At 36.0% G+C, this 20,305-nt stretch overlaps 2 protein-coding genes across 5 annotated transcripts; both read left to right on the top strand.

The window, feature by feature from the left end:
* Positions 1-251: 251 nt before the first annotated feature.
* On the top strand, positions 252-4,554 carry Thrrs (threonine--tRNA ligase). 2 transcript variants are annotated; one of them, XM_076768884.1, is made up of 5 exons: positions 252-449; positions 761-847; positions 1,010-2,565; positions 2,649-2,938; positions 3,631-4,554. In XM_076768884.1, exons 1-5 carry the CDS (start codon positions 378-380, stop codon positions 3,777-3,779), a joined length of 2,154 nt encoding a protein of 717 aa, XP_076624999.1. In that variant the 5' UTR covers positions 252-377; the 3' UTR covers positions 3,780-4,554. The 2 variants fall into 2 exon arrangements, with proteins under 2 accessions (XP_076624999.1, XP_076625000.1); XM_076768885.1 differs by having other exon boundaries at positions 253-318.
* A 364-nt stretch (positions 4,555-4,918) lies between these two features.
* On the top strand, positions 4,919-20,274 carry D4 (double PHD fingers d4). 3 transcript variants are annotated; one of them, XM_076768887.1, is made up of 9 exons: positions 4,919-5,071; positions 5,151-5,260; positions 5,513-5,749; positions 6,375-6,583; positions 6,774-6,843; positions 8,899-9,054; positions 11,578-12,030; positions 17,527-17,639; positions 18,541-20,274. In XM_076768887.1, exons 1-9 carry the CDS (start codon positions 4,992-4,994, stop codon positions 18,670-18,672), a joined length of 1,560 nt encoding a protein of 519 aa, XP_076625002.1. In that variant the 5' UTR covers positions 4,919-4,991; the 3' UTR covers positions 18,673-20,274. The 3 variants fall into 3 exon arrangements, with proteins under 3 accessions (XP_076625002.1, XP_076625001.1, XP_076625003.1); XM_076768886.1 differs by having other exon boundaries at positions 6,366-6,583; XM_076768888.1 differs by lacking the exon at positions 8,899-9,054 and having other exon boundaries at positions 6,366-6,583.
* The last annotated feature ends 31 nt before the right edge of the window (positions 20,275-20,305 follow it).

Genomic DNA, 20,305 nt, shown 5'->3' with positions numbered 1-20,305 from the left:
AAAGTCGTTCTGCTATGGCATTGAATTAATAGCGATCGACAGTGACCTTGAAGTTGTGTTCTATTTCTTTTTGTATGTTGTTTCTTAGTAAATTATTATTTTTTTAATAAAAAAGAGGCATTGAAGAATTCAAATACATTGAGATCTCTGTGTTTCATTTCTTGCCATCGTAATCCTATACTGATTTCAAATGCGAAAGCACGGTAGTTGCATTACGTACTCGCTACGTCTGTAGTGCATTATAGTTTCAATATGGTCGACATCATGGGTGACGACGTGGTGAATAACGTGCAAAATCTGAGTTTAAAGGATGAAAAGGCATGAATACGATTTTCATTTGATACAGCTTTTATCAGTTTTATTTGTAGCGTTAAAGTATGTTGTCAAATTTACGTACTTGCACTTCTAGAAGCATTTACGATGCTTATAAGCGGAAATATGTTTCTAGGGTTGGTTATAAAACATGTCATTATCGTACTTTTTCGTAATATTGTTTAACAAGCTATATTTTTCTATCGTTTATCTACTTTTACTTGGAAAAGAATGATGTAACTTACTTCTGTTACGAGAATAACCTGATTTGCTTTTGTTATAAGAATGACCACCCACATTGTGAGAATCAATAATCTGATGTAATTCGAACGTTTCGTTTCCGAATGTGTGACTTAATTCTTTAATGCGTTAGCTTTGTGTTTCATAAGTCTAAGCAAATGTTTACGAAGTCTTATTACGAAATTTAATATTTCTTTATCGAATTTAGGCGAGAATGATAAAATTGAAGAAAAAGAATGCTCCTGATGATGAAAATTCGGTATCCGAATTGAAACCATGGCCCAGTTATATACAGGTATAACACATTGTTTATATTTAATAATACGCGAATAAGTGAAAAATAGAAAAATAAAAAAGTTTGTACACCTGGTGTTTTCTTAGAATAACGTTATTACTAGCTACTTCAGCACAGTAATTAAAAAGTTAACTTACAATGTATATTTAAACATTTTTTCAGGATCGTATTGTATTGTGGGACAAACTAAAAGCAGAATATGAGGCTTCATTAGCTGAAAAGTCGGTTACTGATATAAAAATAACACTTCCTGATGGTAAGGAAGTTATTGGTCAATCTTGGCGTACATCGCCATACGAAGTTGCAAGAAACATTAGTCAAGGTCTGGCAGACAGTACAGTTATTGCAAAAGTCAATAATGAATTATGGGATCTGGACAGACCTTTGGAAACCGATTGTAACCTTGAACTTCTAAAGTTCGATCATCCTGATGGTCAGCAAGTATTTTGGCATTCCAGTGCACATATTTTAGGAGAAGCTATGGAAAGGGTATATGGTGGTTGCTTGTGTTATGGTCCGCCGATCGAAAACGGATTTTATTACGACATGTATCTGGGTGAGAAAGGGATTTCAAATTTGGACTTTCCTTTCTTGGAAAGTCTCTATAAAACTATAGTTAAAGAGAAACAGCCTTTCGAGAGATTAGAAATGACAAAGGAAGATCTGTTAGAGATGTTTAAATATAATGAATTTAAGATTCGGATTATTAATGAAAAAGTAAATACGCCTACTACTACGGTGTACAGGTGCGGGCCGTTAATTGATTTGTGCAGAGGTCCGCACATTAAGCATACTGGAAAAGTTAAAGCTATTAAAGTTACCAAAAACTCTTCCACTTATTGGGAAGGAAATGCCAATGCAGAATCTCTGCAGAGACTGTATGGTATCAGTTTTCCAGATACCAAACAACTAAAAGAATGGGAGAAGTTTCAGGAAGAGGCTGCTAAAAGAGATCATCGAAAAATAGGAAAAGAACAGGAACTGTTTTTCTTCCACGAACTTTCTCCGGGTTCGTGTTTCTTTCAACCACGCGGAGCGTATATCTACAACACCCTGATCGAATTTATTCGTTCTGAATACAGAAAGCGAGGCTTCCAAGAAGTAGTTACACCTAACATTTTTAATAGTAAATTGTGGCAAACGTCTGGTCATTGGGCGCATTACGCGGAAAATATGTTCTCATTCGATGTTGAAAGGGAAACTTTTGCGCTAAAGCCGATGAACTGTCCCGGTCATTGTATGATCTTCGACGTTCGTAACAGATCGTGGCGCGAATTGCCACTGAGACTGGCTGATTTTGGCGTATTGCATAGAAATGAAGCATCTGGTGCGTTAACTGGACTTACCAGAGTGAGACGTTTTCAACAAGATGATGCGCATATATTCTGTTCGCCCGACCACATCAAAGAAGAAATAACTGGAGCTCTCGATTTCCTGCGACACGTGTACACCGTTTTCGGATTCACGTTTAATCTATGCCTGTCTACGAGACCTGAAAAATATATGGGAGATATAGCTATGTGGAATGAAGCCGAAAAAGCATTAGAGGACAGTTTGAACGCGTTCGGAGAACCGTGGAAACTAAATCCTGCAGACGGTGCATTTTATGGCCCTAAAATTGATATAACGATTATGGATGCATTAAGAAGACATCATCAATGTGCAACCATTCAGTTGGACTTTCAACTACCAATTAGGTTCAATTTATCATACATTAAGTAAGCAGAGAAATGTTGGTTATTGAAATATTTTCAAATCAATTTCAATTTGAAACGAAAGGTTAATCGTTGTAAAATTTCAGCGAATCCGGAGAAAAAACGAGGCCTGTAATCATTCACAGAGCTATTTTTGGCTCTGTTGAAAGGATGATCGCAATTTTAACTGAATCTTATGCTGGAAAGTGGCCGTTTTGGTTGTCTCCGCGACAAACAATGGTCATTCCAGTAAGTTCTCAGTTCGACGATTATGCTTTCCAAGTGAAAGACAAACTATGGGACGCTGGATTTATGGTAGAGGTTGACACAGATCCAAGTGATACTTTAAACAAGAAAATACGAAATGCGCAACTGGCACAATTCAACTTCATCCTTGGTAATGGAAAATGCTAATATATTTTGTATATTACAGTCATACCCCGAATTTACATACTAATTGGTTCTAGAATAGGTGATGTAAGTCAAGGTAAACAATGCATATTTGTACATGCAGATGCATAGATTAATATTATATTAGATTAAGAGATAGGTTTTTCATTTTTTATTAAAGTCTATCGTGTCTCTACTAGAAACGATGTAAGTCAGGGTATGACTGTATATAGTAACGTACTGTTGAATTATATCAAATTCGGGGCCCAAGAATGATTGATAGACAAAGAAAGAGAATAGTTAAAACGAGAGAAAGCGAGATAGATATACATTTAAAAGAGATGCCGCCACGACAAGAAATAATCATGCGATATACAAAATGTTACTTTCCGTAATTCCGATGTTATTTTTCTGAGTTGCAAGAATTGCAAGAATCCCCGCAATGCATTTAATATCATTTACAAATGTGTAAGATAAAAATTACGGAAGGTAAATGTTTCCTTATTGCATGATCATTGTTTTCTTGCGTCATCTCTGTGTGCTACGTGTGTTTTGCTTTCTTTTGTTTAATCGATTCTTTTTCCTTCTCTACCGGATCAGATTTCGTTGAATGGGGATAGATCGTGGAAGTTCAACCGTGCATTACTGTTGTATTATAAAAAACCAGAATGTATAATGTTTACGGTAATATATTTTCAGTTGTCGGAGAGAAGGAAGTTAATGCTGGCACGGTAAATGTGCGTACCAGAGATAATGTAGTACACGGAGAAGTTGGTGTCGAACATTTGATTGAAAAATTTAAATTATTCAAAGAAAGGAAGGATAAAAATTGCGAGGAAAAGTTTTAAATAAATTTTTCGAACGGACAGAATATTTATTTATTTATAGCCGGTAATTCCGATGTCATCAATTGCAATACTAAAGCGACGGAATTTAAAGTAACATATTTTAAATGTACTAAAAAGAATGCACATGAAGATATTTAAATAAAATGCCGCGTTAAGAAAATCTCCAGTTTTTAGAAAAATCGTACAAACAGTGTTGCTTTATGTACAATATTTTGCATTTAATAATTCTCAGTTCAAAGAAGTTTCAATATATTAATATAATAGAAGTAGAAAATACACATAAATTTGTTTGAAATGTTACTTGCATTTATATTTATAGAATAAATCTTGTATATTGCAATTATACATATACGAATCATCAATGAGTCATACAGTGCAAATGGAAAATCACATGACACACACCATGTTAAGCATTATTTTTGAAAATGGCAATGTTCAAACTGTAGAAATAATATATTTCAAATTTTCTTTCCTAGCATTTTTCTAAGGACTTATCATTTATTTAAGAGCTACAAATAACTTTTGATTACCTTACCCTCCATCTTTGTAACAGAAACATTGAGTGTACATTGTAACTTGAAATGTTCATCTCAACGGCTGTGCTTCATAATTTATTGCAGAGACTGTCAGTATAAATATTGCTGTAACTGCGTTTGATGTCCTTCGAGGATGAATTGTTGCTGTAAATTGTACATCGTATCGGCGTGAAGAGAAAATTTCCGTCTTTTGAATGTTTATAGCAACCTTTACAATAAAATAGCATATTCGATCAAAACTGCTCTCGAATTACCTTGTTAATCTTGTTCATAGCCCTTCTTCATGTACGTTTTAGCAAGTTAAATTACAATTCGACGTTGACTCTGCTCAGGAAACGGTTTTTCCGTTGAATATAAATTCTCGCGCATGCGCAACCGTTAGCGTCAGTAACGTGAACGAATGATTTATTTTCAAATTTTCTTGTTTTCGTTACTGTGTGATATTTAATGATAAATTAACTTTAGCTATTTAATTTATAATTTTTTATTTATATCTACTTGAATATTGGGGACTATTACATTTACGCAGTGTTTCTCTAACTTTACATGTGTTCCCGGGTATATTGTGTTTGACGAAGTGCGCATGCGCCGAAGTACGGTACTACGGTATTTCATTTCCGGGAAGAAGAGCAAGCGGCAAGCAGGAGCTGAAAGCGTACTGTTTGGTTGTTGGAAGATGACAGCCATTACGATTTCGCCGGCTACGCATGGAATTATTCAAGTTATAAATGAAAGCAATCTGTGTAAAATTGAGAGGTACGTATCACATTATCGATCGTGTGTAATTATTTCCTGGTGTGTTACTCTACCATCGCTGCTATCGATTTTCTTGCAGCTACCTCAATGACACGGCATACAGGGAATCCATCGAAAATGCATCAAATTATAATAGCCGATTATGCAGGGATCGACGGCTTCGTATGCCTTTCCTCGATTCACAGACAGGTATTATTTACTACAACTTTATTACAAAAATTTTCATACTTGCCCGATCATCGTGACGTTGTATAACACTACTATAGTAGATTGAAGAAGTATCTTGATTATGTATAATTAAAATAAATTAACATATTTGCTCGTTTTGCACGAACAAAGCTTTTCGAACAACTATTTGCAAAGCTCTCAAACTCTTCAGTTACCTAATTAAGAGTGACTACAGAGTAAACATTTATTTTGCAATTTTGATTGAAATTACAGGTGTGGCGATGAATCATTCTGCTTTATTTATGTCCGCGAGAGAAAGACTACCAGGTTTATTGCACGGTCAAATATATACATATCCTAGTAAAAGATGGCGAAAAAAACGGCGTCAGTATTTAATGCATTATTTGCATCCAAAACGAGGACCAAGAGGAGACCCAGAGGACTGCGTTGAAGGAGTAGAGACTGTGCAGCATGTGACCGATGACAGTAAAGAATCGGTTGTTCTTAAAGGTAAATATATTTGTTTTGTATTTAACCCCTTAAGCGTTTCACGAATTTAAAGAAATCCAACCCACAAGTGTCTACCTTTTTTTTTTATAAATTCAAGGATGTAGTAAGGCATTAGTTACTATTAACACATTGTATGTTGGCTTCATATTACTGCAGGATTTGTTATTTTCGATTGCAATACAGTAATGCTCACATAAGTGACTGCATTTTTGCCCACTTAAATGTCCCCGGTTATTCATACCAATTCGTGGAAGCCAAGTGGCTTCTCGAACATCGAGCGTGTCGAGCGTAACTTGACACCGATTGTTATCGACACATTGTATGTATGGTTTCGGGTGTCAGCTATTGTATCTCACTCGCACTTATCCTCTTTATCTCCGTTAAATTCTGAGAAGTAACCATGCCCACATAATTGACCGCGACCGGTTCCGAGCGTGGTCACTTAAGTGGGCACTACTGTATTTCAGTGATTCGGATGAAAAATTATGCAAAATTTTCTAAATTATTTGTCTGTTCGCGAATGAACTGTGCAGTAATGGGCTGGATGCTTAAGGAGTTAAATTAACAAAATAATATTGCGCTTAATTCGTCTAATGTTTAACATAATAACAATTAGTTTTCACAGATGAACATCATAGTAAAGATGCATGGTACTACGACGAGCAGGACATGCTCGATATGGACACGTACGACGAACCTGATCCGGAAAGTGACTATGATTACGAAGAAAGCTACAGTAGTAAAAGGAAACGAAGAAAACCCCGCGGAGCTGGTCATCATCCTACACGAAGTCACCCACCTGCTACGGACAGTCCCGGTAGCAAACGTACGAAGGTAAATTTTTAATACATCTCGTTATCATTGACAACGTTGCATTTTGTTATAACCTTTGCCGTGCAATTTTAGGCAGCAGATTATATTAAAAACATGATTCAGTATTTGACAAAATTTCCCTCCCACTTTTCTCGTACATATTTATGATACGACGCATATATTAAGTTCACCGTATACATTTATTAAATAGGGTGGGGGACGTGGGCGCAAAAAAACCAACTATGATGCCGCCGACACTGATAAGCCATTCGTTTGTGACCGTAAGTTTAATCATAGATATAACTACAAATGACCACTTCCTGTTACTAGATTCATTATAAATATTATTACTATTAGTTTTATCAGTTGTTATTTCGATTAAGAAAAAAAGTGCATTACGTTAGACTGTTTGTTAATTTTATTAAATAACTATATTTTTATGATGCCTACGTATTATTTTACAAGATACGCAAAGGTTACTATATAATATATATGATATGAAAGATCGAAATAAATTATTGAAGATTTTAGTCTTGGTTACCGCATAATTTTACACTGGGGATGGTGATTGAACATATAATGAACTTTATAACGTGGAAAGGTGCCCTTTAGTCTTATATTAATTTCATATTGATTCAATGCTCTTTGCTCAGAGAAATTGATCAGTACTGTATTGACTGCTGTTTTCCTTCAAGTTTATGAATTGCTGTATATTACAGGATACTCCAGTCCTTATCGTACAATTTGTGTTTGTTCAAAACCTTGTATTCCATTTCTCGTTTCCTATTTATTGAAGTATGAAGAGACATGATATGGTTCTGAATGAAAGGCAAAGACTAATTACGCGTATCAAACATTTTAGAAATTTACGCGTAAAGAGTACGCAATCTGTTCGAACGTTAATTATTTCTACAAAATTGTATACAACAACTTTAAATTTTTCAATGACTTTAAATTTCATATTGTATAGTTCTATCTAAAGATAATCACGCCCTTAAATCTTGTATTTCATCATTAGCTCACACTCCGAAAATTATCGTCTATTATTCGCAGATTTGTGAACGGGATATAGTATCCGAGAAAATTGTGTCTGTCGTACAGTAGTCGATAATTTTTGTTTGTTCAGTGCAACACGGAAAGTTACGCTTAAAGTGTAAATTAAAGAAGTGCAAAAACCCAAAGTAATTCTTGAAACAATAACGTCGCGCTTGTCCAAACCTTGAAGGAGTATAATAGTCACTACTAATTTGATCGAACTTTTTCAGACACGAAGTCTATGAATTAACTCGAATGTGCCTGCAATCTGTTTACTTCTTGAAACCACTCCTGTTAGATTAGCAGAAAATCTAAAGACATTTGGTCACGTATAATAAGCTCTAACTCTAAATGAAATTTCAGACTATTGTTCTATGTTTCGGCCAAGCTTACGAAGTTGACCAAATATCTTCGGACTTAATACTACCTGCCAATAACAGAGCAAGAATGTACTGGCTCACACTGTAGCGAGCTCATTCTGTAGGAGTATACAAGCATCAAGCCTTGCATCGTATTAGTTTTGCTTCTTGGGCTGGAACTCCTTCACTGCTTGTCCACATATAGATTCGTAGGTGGATAGGGATATGTACTGGTACGGAAGGTGTGCAAATGCTGTCCCTGACCTTGTAAGCTTCTCTCCTAGAATCTTTTAACCGCCGCGTTTTTTGAGAATTTAAAATGTTATCGTTCGCAATAAGAAAACAATATTTCTTAAACATCTTCGTTCGTTACACGAGAATGTTTCACAATATCACCTTAGAACAAACGAGTTGTTTAAACGATAAAATTCAGTGTTGTTGACCATCTGATAATATCAATATATTACTGCAAATTTCATCTAAAAAGAAAAGAAAACAAATACCTATAAAGAATATAGAATGTTTTATAATATTACCTTAGAACAAACGAATTGTTCAAACGATAAAATTCATCGTTGTTGACCATCTGATAATATCGATATATTACTATAAATTTTATCTATAAAGAAAAGAAAACAAATACCTATAAATAACATGAGTAATCGAAGAGTTGAAAGTAGATATAAAAAATGAAGAATCAGTCCAAGCTCTCAACTTCGTACATTGACGACAGTAGGTTTGTTCTAAGATGAAACGAAAGAAACATGTTCGAATAACCGATAAAGATATTTTTAAATTCTTACTGAAGCAACAGACAAGCGAACATGGCGGTTAAACGAGTACATCCTCCCAAACGTCCAACCAACTCGTCGACCAAGATTTTTCTCATCATGGACGTTGCATTGGATGGTTTGTGGGAAAACAGTATTTGCACTTTTGCAGTATGCAGCGCACGGTATAAAACCAGACCTGGTCTGGTCTACCATTACGGTCATTCCCACTCTACTTCCTCCGGTGATCCTGCTAAGGAACTAAGTCCCAGTCCTGCCGAAGTTGAACCTAGGAGCGTTGCAGACACCGCTGCTTCGAACCAGCCAGGTTGGAGCCAAAATCAGCTCAGTTTTCTCACTGTCCTTAAAAACTTATTGGTTCCTGTTCCCCCGTATCACTTTTTCGCCCGATCACCTTCATCTTTGATCTGATTCCCGTTCACGCAACCCCGTTCACCCGGACCATTCCCCCAAACTTGATGGAACTAAGTATATTTTCTTTACATGTATTGCGAATGCATGCATTGCAAATAACGTAGCGTAATTATTTGTGTTCACTTTTCCATATACAGCGTTCTTTTCTTTTCTCGTACGTATGGAATTTTCTTCTTGCACAACTCTTTGTTTTTTTTACGAGTACTTAAATCTGTACTGAGCTGTTATCATACGGAAAAGAAACCATTAAGCCAGTATGATACAAACGGTCTTTTCGTTACTTTTAGTACATTTTACTATACGTAAACGTTATACTCTAAAATTTTCGAATTTATATTTCTCGATGTATTATGGTATCGTTGATTCGAAGGAAAATGAAAAAAAAGCAGCGATTGTTGCGAATGTTTTGCAATAGCATGCTTCTGCAATCGCGTCTCGAGTCCGTTGTCGTCGCGAAGAGGCGATTTTCCGTCCAGCCCTTTAGATCGGTAGTTGTTCTTGGGCGAGCAGCCTCTTGAGTGTTTGGTATGTGTGTGTATTTTTATGTAAAAAAAAAAAAAAGAATAGTTTTCTGTATCCTTCTTTAGCATGACGAATACTGATTTAGTAAGTACTCTAACGGCGTTGATAAATCTTCTCTCTCTATATATATTTTTCTTTTTTTCTTTACGTTTGCTCGTTTTACGCTTTGTCTGAATTCCTAGAGCGATTTTGGCTTCGATTTTCCTCTCGATAAGCGCCTGCAGCTTCATTAAATATATACGTATCGGAGTTTGCTCTCCACGAGTTGCAAAAGTAGTTCTGTTACGTTTGTGCCGCTGTTTTGTCTGATCTTGGAACGGATACTTCGACGTTGTATCGTTGGAATTGCTCTTGGTGATGGAATGCATTGATTGACGTAATTTGTGCACCTTGTTACGATTATACAGTATGTTCTGGTAGAAACTGGCTTGCCTTAATATCTTCGGTATTTTAAACAACAAGAAGCAGCATTGCTCGCGAGTAGTTTTATGACTATGAGCGGAACGTAATTGAAGTTGGATTAATAACAGTGTCGTTATTTTTGCGATCATAATTAATTGTCTTTTCATTCTGTTCTTTTCTTTATTTTTCACTAGATACTTATTTTTTGATTACATATAATCTTAATATAATAAAGTCGTATTATTATTATGCGGGTACATTTGTTTGTTTGTTTGTTTTTTTCAAGATCAACTTCGTTTTTTAAATGAAACGTCAAGTTTTTACTATATCGATATAAAAATTGGATATTGTAAGAAGCTAAATTGATCTTGAAGTCTCATGTAAATCTATGTTACGTCCCTCTCAAAGGTATACAACTTCTCCAAACGATGCTTCTTTTTATTACTCAGAATAGCGAATATATTAAAATTGCCTGTTTTTGGCGGCACAACCTGTATATTATTTGACTTTTTTTTCTTCATTGTTGTGCCAGTTCTTGTTTTTTAAAGACTGTGATGTTTCGAATAATCGGTTTCGATTACTCGGAACGAACGTTCCGCAAATATGGACGAGTGACTGCCTCTCGAAAAATTCTTCGAGTTTCACCGGCTTCTCGTGATTATTTCTTTGAATTTCTTACTGATTTAATAGAAACAATTAGATTTTAAAAAGATTCTGGTCAAACTAGACGCTTATAAAACTTTTGCGCTAACAGATAAACGATAAAGAATACAGGGTATTCGGCCATTCCTGGGAAAAATTTTAATAGGAGATTCTAGAAGCCAAAATAAGACGAAAATCAAGAATATCAATTTGTTGATTGAGGCTTCGTTAAAAAGTTTTTAAAAAATTTCAAATCATTCTGAAAAAATTATTTTTGATTGCAGGAGTCGATTACAATCATTTTTGGTCAATACACATACCCTCGAAATCCTACGTACTTTCGAGAAAAAAATTCTTTACTGAAAATATACTGTGTGGCCGGAAATGTTTTTATAACTTTTTAACGAAGCCTCAAACAACAAATTAGTATCCTTGATTTTCGTCTTATTTTGGCCCGTAGAATCTCCCATTAAAATTTTCTCCAGAGGTGGCCGTACATCTTCTATATTACACATAATGCAGTGCAAAGCTTGGAAGTGGCATAAATATTTTATTACATTGTGTGGTCCTCTTCGGATAAATAACATAATAAGGTACAGTGAGTCCTCGAATTACGCCAATTCTTTTCTCCAATTTGTCTATATTTAAAAAATAGAATTAATATCGAAACTCGAAGAAGATTGAGACGGGCAGTCGGCGGTTTGTCGCCCCCCTAGTTCGTGTAATCGAATCGATTATTGCTGGCCATTGTCACAGAATTGACTCTTAAATCATTGTCTCTAAGCCAGTGTGCATGGTCATTAGCTTGTGACGCAAAGCGCAACTGGGTATGTGGTCGGTTTGTGATCAGGTGGTACACGTCGGGGTCGTCAGAATGCAACCTCATCGAGTACTTCGAGTCCCTCTCCCGCAGCACCTTCCGCGTCCGCTGCGGGAGCGTCCACGCAGCCTCAGCCGCAGTCTCAGCAGCCCCAGCAACCGCAGCCGCCGCAGCAACAGCCGTCACCGCAGACGCAGCAGCAACAATTGCCCGCTCTGCCGGCAACGGTGGCGCCAGTATCGCCCACCGTTCCACCTGTGAAGGAGGAACACCTGCCGGCCGTCTCGTCGCCTGGAACCGCCGTCCCCTCGCCGTCCTCGGTGAGAACGGAGGGTCCGCCGACACCCGGGAACAATGAAAAAAAAGCTGGCAAATCAGCGCAACCCTCCCCGTACTGCGACTTCTGTCTGGGCGACGCTAGGGAAAATAAAAAAACCGGCGGCTCCGAGGAATTGGTCTCTTGCAGTGATTGCGGTCGCTCAGGTAAGCCAGAGGAAAAGATCAAGCGCAAGTATACGCGAAGAACGAATCACAATTAATGTAGGTGGCGTACGCGTGTTATTCACTGCCACGGTATATAAATTGGGTAATCCGCGTGTCGATCGAGCCTTCTTCCCCGAAGGATAAACTGCTTACTTTCGGTGGTGTGTATACGTATTACCGGCCATGTACGCGGGGGACTACCTCGGCGAGTTCGGTGAACGTTTTTGTTCCTAGTTTTCATTTTTATTCGTTACCGTCTGATGGGATCACTTTGCAATAGCTACGAGGCCACGGTGGTGCCCGGATACGTAGCTACGAATTTGTTCATAGATCAAATGTTTACGGAACATTCTTCCCTATTGAAAGGTAACAACTTGTTAGAAGCTCTGCTAACATTATAATAATATCTCGTTGCATTGTTCGTTGCAGGGTGCCCCACTTGACGGTTTTATGAAACTAAGTGCTATGGTCACACCTGTGCATATTTTGTACATTCTTACATATCAAGTTTTCTAGAGTATTTTAGACGCCATATTCTGTGTATCTGAATCTACCTATCAGAATGCAGAAGAATTGAGCGGATTTTGTTTTCCAAACTCTTTGAACTATCTCTTTCTAACTGTGCTTTGTGTGCAGCAGATCCAACGATTCAGTGGATCGTGTCCTCAACATTTCTAGCAGCTCCATCATTTCCAAATAGGTGCAACGTGGTTTCTCCGAGTGCTTCGTGCCCTTGTCTTCCTAAAATATCAAATTATTTTTACTTATCCTTAATTACAAAGTTCACAAGAAATATTCAAATATCCTTCGTTTCTCAGTATCTGATTCAATCACTTCCATGTAGATCTTCCATCTATGGTTTAAATAAAATATTAGTTACTCTCTTCACCTACGGGCTTTTCTCTTTGAGCAGTCTCTGTAAAGTTTGCTAGGGAAATTATTACAGAATCTGGGCATGATCAGAAACCATTATTGTTCCTTAATAATAAATCAAAATTAGAGAAGTAACCGGGTGGAAGGGCATTTTATATTAGAAACGTTACTCGCACATGTAAATTAATTTATTTATTAATTCCGTGGTTCGGAAAATTATATAAAAGGTTAGAAAAAATAGAAATATGGCGTTCCGTTTGGTAATGCTGGTAAGGCTGGCTCGTCAAACTTTTGCACAATCTGGGTATTAATTAATTGACGAATGTATAAATAAGCAGGGTGCAATTTCATTTTTAAAAGATAAAATGCGTGCAAACAGGGTGGGTTATGGTCGCTGTCTTCTCTGTGTACATGGTCGATAGCGTAGCTTGTTTTCTCTCCTGTGTCTCCTTACGATCCGCGACTTGTGTTCGCACGGTAATAGTCGAAATTATCGCCTTCGTTGTTTCCTCAAGGTTACGGGTGATTTATTATTATCAATTGGATGTCGTTGAAATACGTTTAACGATACGTCCAAGCGCTCGAGTAGATTTGTTTTTTCGAATTGTTATCGATAAGGCGTTCGACGAAACGGTTTTTCAAGTTTATTTTTCATACCACCGGGCAAGGATCGTAACGGAAAATGAAAAAAAAAAGAAAACGAGAAAAAAAGGAAAGAAAGAATATTTTTGGGTCGAATAGGACGATAACTAATTGCTGCGTGACATACATTCGAAACCATCGTTAAGGGTAATTCATGTGTGCCCGTGTGTGCAATAATTAAGAATCGATTATCTGCACGGTTCAGGCGACGGATAAAGAACAAAGAAATGGTTACGAGCTTTACGTACACTAGTCAAGGCACGAAAAGCAAAAACATCACATTGTCAATGGTGCAACTTGTCGCATCTGAGTGATAGGAATTTTCGATAATTCCTTTACTGCACGGATCAACTGTGATTTATTGTAATTCAATGATTAGTTTTTAAGGGAAAATTTTTACGAAGCAAAAAAAAAAATAATAATAATAATGTACAAAAAGCGAATTCAACACGAAATACGAATCTCGTTCCGGATATTAACGAAAGAAAAGTGGGGGAAAAAAAAAGAACCGTCGTCGACGTAGTAACCGAATCTACTGTTTACGAAGTTAGATGAATTTTCGAAGAAAAGAAAGAAAAGGAAAAAACGAACAAAATTCCTGTTGCACAGTATCACTAGAGCACATATTGAAGAAGATGTGTTTGTGTTCTCTGTTTGACTACAGTGTAATCGCGTTTTTACGTTGTTGTGTTGGTAATCAAACGAGTGACGAAAAACAAACAAAAAGAAAAAAAAGAAAAAATGAATGAAACTTGCCGCGAAATAATCGTTCTATAATCGAGAAGTTTTAAGAGAGCTTAACAAACGATACGAGTATATACTTTATATAATTATATTATCCAGCACAGTCGTGAATCGTTTAACGAGAGCAACATATTTATATAGTAAGACGAGAAGAAGGTCGAACCAATGTTTTCGATATTTCTACGTTTCTCGGGTCTGTAAATATTTTCTTTGTCTCTTTGCGTTTCGCATATTTCTATTTACAGATCGCAATACACGACACCTAAGAGCGCAGCACATATAACGCTAGTTAAAGTATTATCGTTCATATACTCGAGCAAAAAGTGATTCATTTTCGCAACGCGACCAGAGGTTCGTCGTAAATTTACAGTTACATTTTCTTGTTCTGTTTGACATCGATGCACCCGCGTTATTTACATTACACCGTATAGGTTAAACGAGTGCTCGATCGAAGCTTCCCAATCGCGTATGAACCTGATTTTTTTCACATTGAACTGCATCTAGAAACTCGTAAGTCGTTTCCACCATCTTGTTTTTTTTCATTATCGAGTTACTGCAGGGATTTTTAGTCCATGATTTTGTTCGTTTCATCGGTGATATCTTATCGTTGAAGAATTCTTTATATCTCTATCTCTTTGCAAAGAATTCGTAGTTCCATTTTCCTCGTTTAAAAGTTTTAATTTTGAGTGTTCTATGAACCGAATTATAGTAAGTTTAATTCGATTGGGTGCTCGATATGGTAACCCAAACGATGGGGGAAGCCCTTTGGAGACCTCGAGCGGTCAGTTCGTCTGGTTCTGACTTCTGGTTTACTTCTGTTAACCTCTTCAGGTGATTCAGTTCGCCTTAATCGAATATTTTTCACCGTGAAATATCTCGGAGTCAAACTCTCAGAGAATTCATGTCTTTTATACGTGTTCAGATGTGGACATCGCGACGAAGTCGGACGTCTCTTGCGTATTATCGCCTATTTAGACGTCTGGACAACTTGTTTTCAAACTGGTTAACCAAGAAAGCGTAGAAAATACATTGGATCCAAAAACATACAGTCCTCAGCGTTTGGCTGGCTGTTTTCACGCATTCAAGTCGCTATAGCGACGGTATTTTTTTTTTTTTAATATTAAAAGTTCTTTTATTACAGAGTCCCTGCAGCAATCGAATCAGTCAGTAAAATATTTTTCCTTTTTAACGACTTGCGAACGTTTCTGTATTTGTGTCAAGAAAAATCGGTGCTCGCGATTATTCGAAATTTTAACGAGACAATTTTTCAACGCGTTCTCCATTGTTTATAACACATTCCATCGAACCTGCTGCTCTTATTAAAATCTTCGGTTTCGTTCTGGGCATTAATCGTTTCGTCATGTTACATATAGTGAATGTCTTCTGCTATTGGATCGTCATCCGTTGACGAGAGAATATTTATTGCATATTTAGAGGAACAAAAAAATAGAAAAGGAAAGAAAAAGAAAAAATGGAAAAAAAAACGCGACGGTAAGCGGTAAACGTACGCATAGAGTATGGTAAAAGATATATTCTTTTTCATGTGTTTTATTCGAGTTAGGTACGATTTCGACGGTACGTCGAGTCGAGAGAGAGAGCGAGAGAGAGCGAGAGAGAGATGGCGTATCCTTATAGATCCTTGAGTAGAGACTCGATATAGCTTAGTTTTGTACAAGCTTTGATATTCGTACAAGATATCGTTCGAATAGAATTAAAAAGGACGTCGCGTCTAACAATTCAATGTAACGATACCTTATGAGTTTTTCGTCTCGTAGAGTGAATCGTCATAAATCGTATTTAATTCCGTGGGTACGTTCGCGTTCGTTCTTCTTCTTTTTTTTTTTTTTTTTCTCTCTCTGATGCTAACGTTACATATTATCATAGATTTATGGATACACAAGATGACGCAATTTGTAACTCGTACGTACTCTCGTCACTACTTTTCCCTTGTTATATTGTCTTACGTCCGTAACGTGCGACGAGCGATACAGTGATAGATGATTAATTTTACGGTGCGTCTGATCAGCCGAGTATATGCAGCGTTCTCCGCGCGGAACAACAGTTTTCTAGATGGTCGTTAAGTGTTACACCTTAGTTCTATATCCTTTAGTCTTTCCCCGAGATACACTTTCGAGTCTTGACAAAGCGAAACAAAAAAGAAGCAAAAAAAGAAAATAAGAAGCAAAACATAAAAAAAAAAAAGGAATATGTGTTACGACAAGATCTTAGAGTATCCTTATAATTTACCACCCGGTAGCGGCCATGCGACAAGAGTAAAATTCGAAGGTGCATCACTATCGTATCTCTGGATACCCTTAAATATTTACCGTAAGAAAAACTCACATGGTATAGTATAAGAGAGGCAGAAAAACAAAAGAAGAAAATGAAAAATACGAAAAAATACGAAAGCATGCAAATAGTTCCTCCTTGTTATATAAAATCGAAGACTTGTTATTAGGCAATTTTTAATTAAGCAATACCCATGAGGCTTACAAATCTAGTATTTAAGTAACGCTAGTTATATATAAATATATATGTATATGTATATATATATATTATATTTATATACATATATATTATATATATGTATATGAAATGTGATACGTTATATGAGTTGCGTGTTTGTGTGCGTGCGCGCGAAACAGAGTGAACAAGTAAACGAGAGAACAGCGTGAAAGTGGACGAATGAAAGATTGTGGAGGTATGTGAGTAAAAAGAGTGAGAGTGTGCTGGTCCGCGACGTTTATATTGTGCTGCGCAAGAAAGAACGTGAACTATTCCAAGGTACGCACCGCTATTACTTTACCACCTTACTATTCCAAATAAAATAACAATATGTTCAAGAGGTGACATCAAAAGAATCGCAGATATCATGAAATAAAACATTCTGTGCGGAAACATAACAAAACGTATCATTATTCCGGACGTTTTTAGTGCTGAGGAAGGGTGAAAGTCATTATGTATCATATTAATTATGATCGCACGCGTTTTCATATTGATCAAAAATTATTGATGTTCAGTCGAGTGCTTCTGTTCGAATTGAAAAACGAAAAAAAAAAAATAAATTAATGTGATCTGATACGAAAAAAAAAAAAAAATTATAGAAACGAGATAGCTTGGAGTTCACTGTTCTTCGGCACAAGATAAATGTCCTAGCACCTTTCTACTCGTCCTAAAACAGTTATCCTGTTCCGTCCCATATGCGTGTTCCATGACCTGGCTACGTTCTTGTTATAGGGCATCCGACTTGTTTGCAATTCACAGCGAACATGATCGTTTCTGTTCGCAAGTACAGGTGGCAGTGTATCGAATGCAAATGCTGTTCCATTTGTGGCACCTCTGACAACGATGTGAGTATTTATCACCATTTCTCGGGCTCCCTTAACGTGGAGGAAAAATACAGTTTGCGTACGCCTGCTCCAACTATCTTAACATTTTCTACGGCTTATTGGGAACAACGACACTCGATTAATTTATTTTATTTTTTATTATTCTTTATTTTAAAGAAAACATATAATTAAAATATATAAACGTGAAAATATATAAATTATAAACTTACCACTAGAATAAATACTTCGTACGAGCAGGATTAAAAGTTGCCATACATGCTACTAGAAAAGTTACTTTTGCATTAAACATATATAAGTAATCTGCAAAAAAATATATTATATTTATATCTTGCATATGATTAATCATTAAGCATCTCTTGTTACCTACTTTGCATTAACGTTAACGTATTTCGACTTGTTTTCACCTACACTCGAGAGCAAGTCTATTTTCGTCTGCAAGGTCATTACTATGTCGGCTGCTATAATCCGACTAAAATGAATTGCGCACTCAAGATCGTTCGAAAATTCCCACTATGCCGTTATTAGTGTAAACTATACACAAGAAAATAGCTAAAAAGTTATTATAATGGTTTCCTTAATTTAAAAAAAATAGTCGGAGCAAGATGTACGGAAAGCTATTCTGTCTCTATCGGTACTTAAATTACGCTTACCAACGAATTGCAATTCAGTAAGGAGACATACCGTTTTGAACTCCTTGCGTTGATCGAAATATCACGTCGCGTTTAGATTTCTTATTGGAAACGATTAGCCATATCAGATTAATTTCCGAATAAGTGTACTTTAGGGTATTACGCTCTAGTCTGAGAGAAGCAGAGACATTTATATTGAATAGTCCATCGCGTAAAATCACTCGAGCCAGGTATCGTTGCAAGCTAATTAATTATTTCGCGAACTAAACTAGGATCAGCTGCTGTTCTGTGACGACTGTGATCGTGGATACCACATGTATTGTCTGTCTCCACCTCTTGCATCTCCTCCTGAGGGCTCCTGGTCTTGCCGTCTGTGCATAGCAGAATTTCATCACCGTGATTAAAGTTACTTGTCTCGTAGATAAGTCACGGATTTTTAATCTATTGCTGTGGTGCAGAGGCCGTTTTCGAATTAGGAGAGTATTCGCAAGCTCACTTTCCTTAATAGTATTACGTAGACGCGGATGTACTTCCAATTATCGAAGATATTTCGTTGGTAAGGAAGTTCATTACAAAGTTGGCAGCATTAACGATTTATTTCTTTTTTTTTTCTCTCTTATTTAAGTTCCAATAATAAGACAAAACTTTACGAAGTATTCGTAGTGTATGCTGCGTTAGATATCTCAGGCACTGGTGATCTCAGAAAACTAAAAGTATAATAACTACGTATTTATAATTTTAACGAACTAGTGTTTACCAGTAGATGTATAAAAGTATGTCGTTAATGGATTGTCTTAATATTTCTATAAAAAAAAAAAAAAAACAAACAATAAACAAACAGTCTTTAAGCTCGCCGTTAATGTTAATGGAATTAATGGATAACCTTAGTATATCAAGGACTCTGACAACGGATTGTCGACGAATTATTGCATTTTTCATTGAAATGGAACAAATGTATTTTTTATTAATTTTAGAAAGTCACGTAGTATCTATGGAGATATTACTATTATAGAAATTTTAGAAATTAGTTTGAGAATTGCAAACATAATGGTACTCTCCTAGTTCTAGGCCAAATTTACTTTTAGCCATTGACATTCGAAGTTTGGTTGCTTTTAGAATTTTGAAAATGCTTATATTTAAAAGAATTTGGAGATCTCAAATTTTCATAAACTCTTAGCTCCTCGCTATTGACTTGGTCTGATCCAAGAATTCACAAAAGAAGCAAAAGTATGAAAAAATTGATATTCTAGGCAATTGATATTAATAGTATCTGTTTCATAAATAAAGATAAATAAGACACTGTCTGTTTATCTGTACGTATCATGATGCTAAAGCTTTTACACTTAACGACACAGCCATTAGTAGCAGTATAGCTATGACATAAAAACTCGCAGTACAGCAGAAAATTATATTCTATATTCCCTTTATTGTTAGTTCAGTATTTTTATATTTTATATATTGAATGTACTTAATTTAAGATACCGTGGTGATATTTGGTACTCATTGATGTAATTCTTTTTTTTTTTATTCAGTAATCTTAGGGTCGCTTAACGACACAGAATTGTGTACTAGGTGTCATGAAAATTAGTCTATAAACATTTTGAGTTTGAATTGATTAAACGTGGTGAATTTACATTTTATATTGCTTATTTTTAACACACTGTATGCAAATTTGAATAAACATTAGTTTGTACAAACCGAATCGCTAACTTTAGACAGTCTTATTGTGTGCCATGAAAAATTTTCCAAGTACAGGAAGATAATACATAATACATAACGATAGAACTTCTTTGGGTGCTATATTTCAGGGATTAGTTTCCCTTTTGAACATTTTAGGATAACTTTATAAGATCGGAAGTCATGTTGTGACCAAGGAAAACTATATTCTATAATTACGATAAATAATATATATTTGCGAAAGTGTAATATAAGGTATTCATAAGTAACAAACAATACTCAAGAAAAATATAAGTTTTTTTATAAAACATAGGATTTGTATAAATCTATGATTATGTGTACTCATTTTATATTATCCCA

The sequence above is a fragment of the Colletes latitarsis genome, chromosome 7 (genome assembly GCF_051014445.1).
Source record: "Colletes latitarsis isolate SP2378_abdomen chromosome 7, iyColLati1, whole genome shotgun sequence".
Lineage (NCBI taxonomy): Eukaryota > Metazoa > Arthropoda > Insecta > Hymenoptera > Colletidae > Colletes > Colletes latitarsis.
This window is presented reverse-complemented; position numbering and strand designations above follow the sequence as displayed.

Excerpts from the sequence above, each read along its gene's own strand:
- Thrrs (XM_076768884.1), top strand. The coding sequence starts at position 378 with ATGTTGTCAAATTTACGTACTTGCACTTCTAGAAGCATTTACGATGCT. Across the intron at positions 450-760 it reads AGCGGAAATATGTTTCTAGG|GCGAGAATGATAAAATTGAA; the intron begins GTTGGTTATAAA and ends TATCGAATTTAG. Across the intron at positions 2,566-2,648 it reads TTCAATTTATCATACATTAA|CGAATCCGGAGAAAAAACGA; the intron begins GTAAGCAGAGAA and ends GTAAAATTTCAG.
- D4 (XM_076768886.1), top strand. The coding sequence starts at position 4,992 with ATGACAGCCATTACGATTTCGCCGGCTACGCATGGAATTATTCAAGTT. Across the intron at positions 5,750-6,365 it reads AGAATCGGTTGTTCTTAAAG|TTTTCACAGATGAACATCAT; the intron begins GTAAATATATTT and ends AATAACAATTAG. Across the intron at positions 6,844-8,898 it reads TAAGCCATTCGTTTGTGACC|TATGCAGCGCACGGTATAAA; the intron begins GTAAGTTTAATC and ends GCACTTTTGCAG.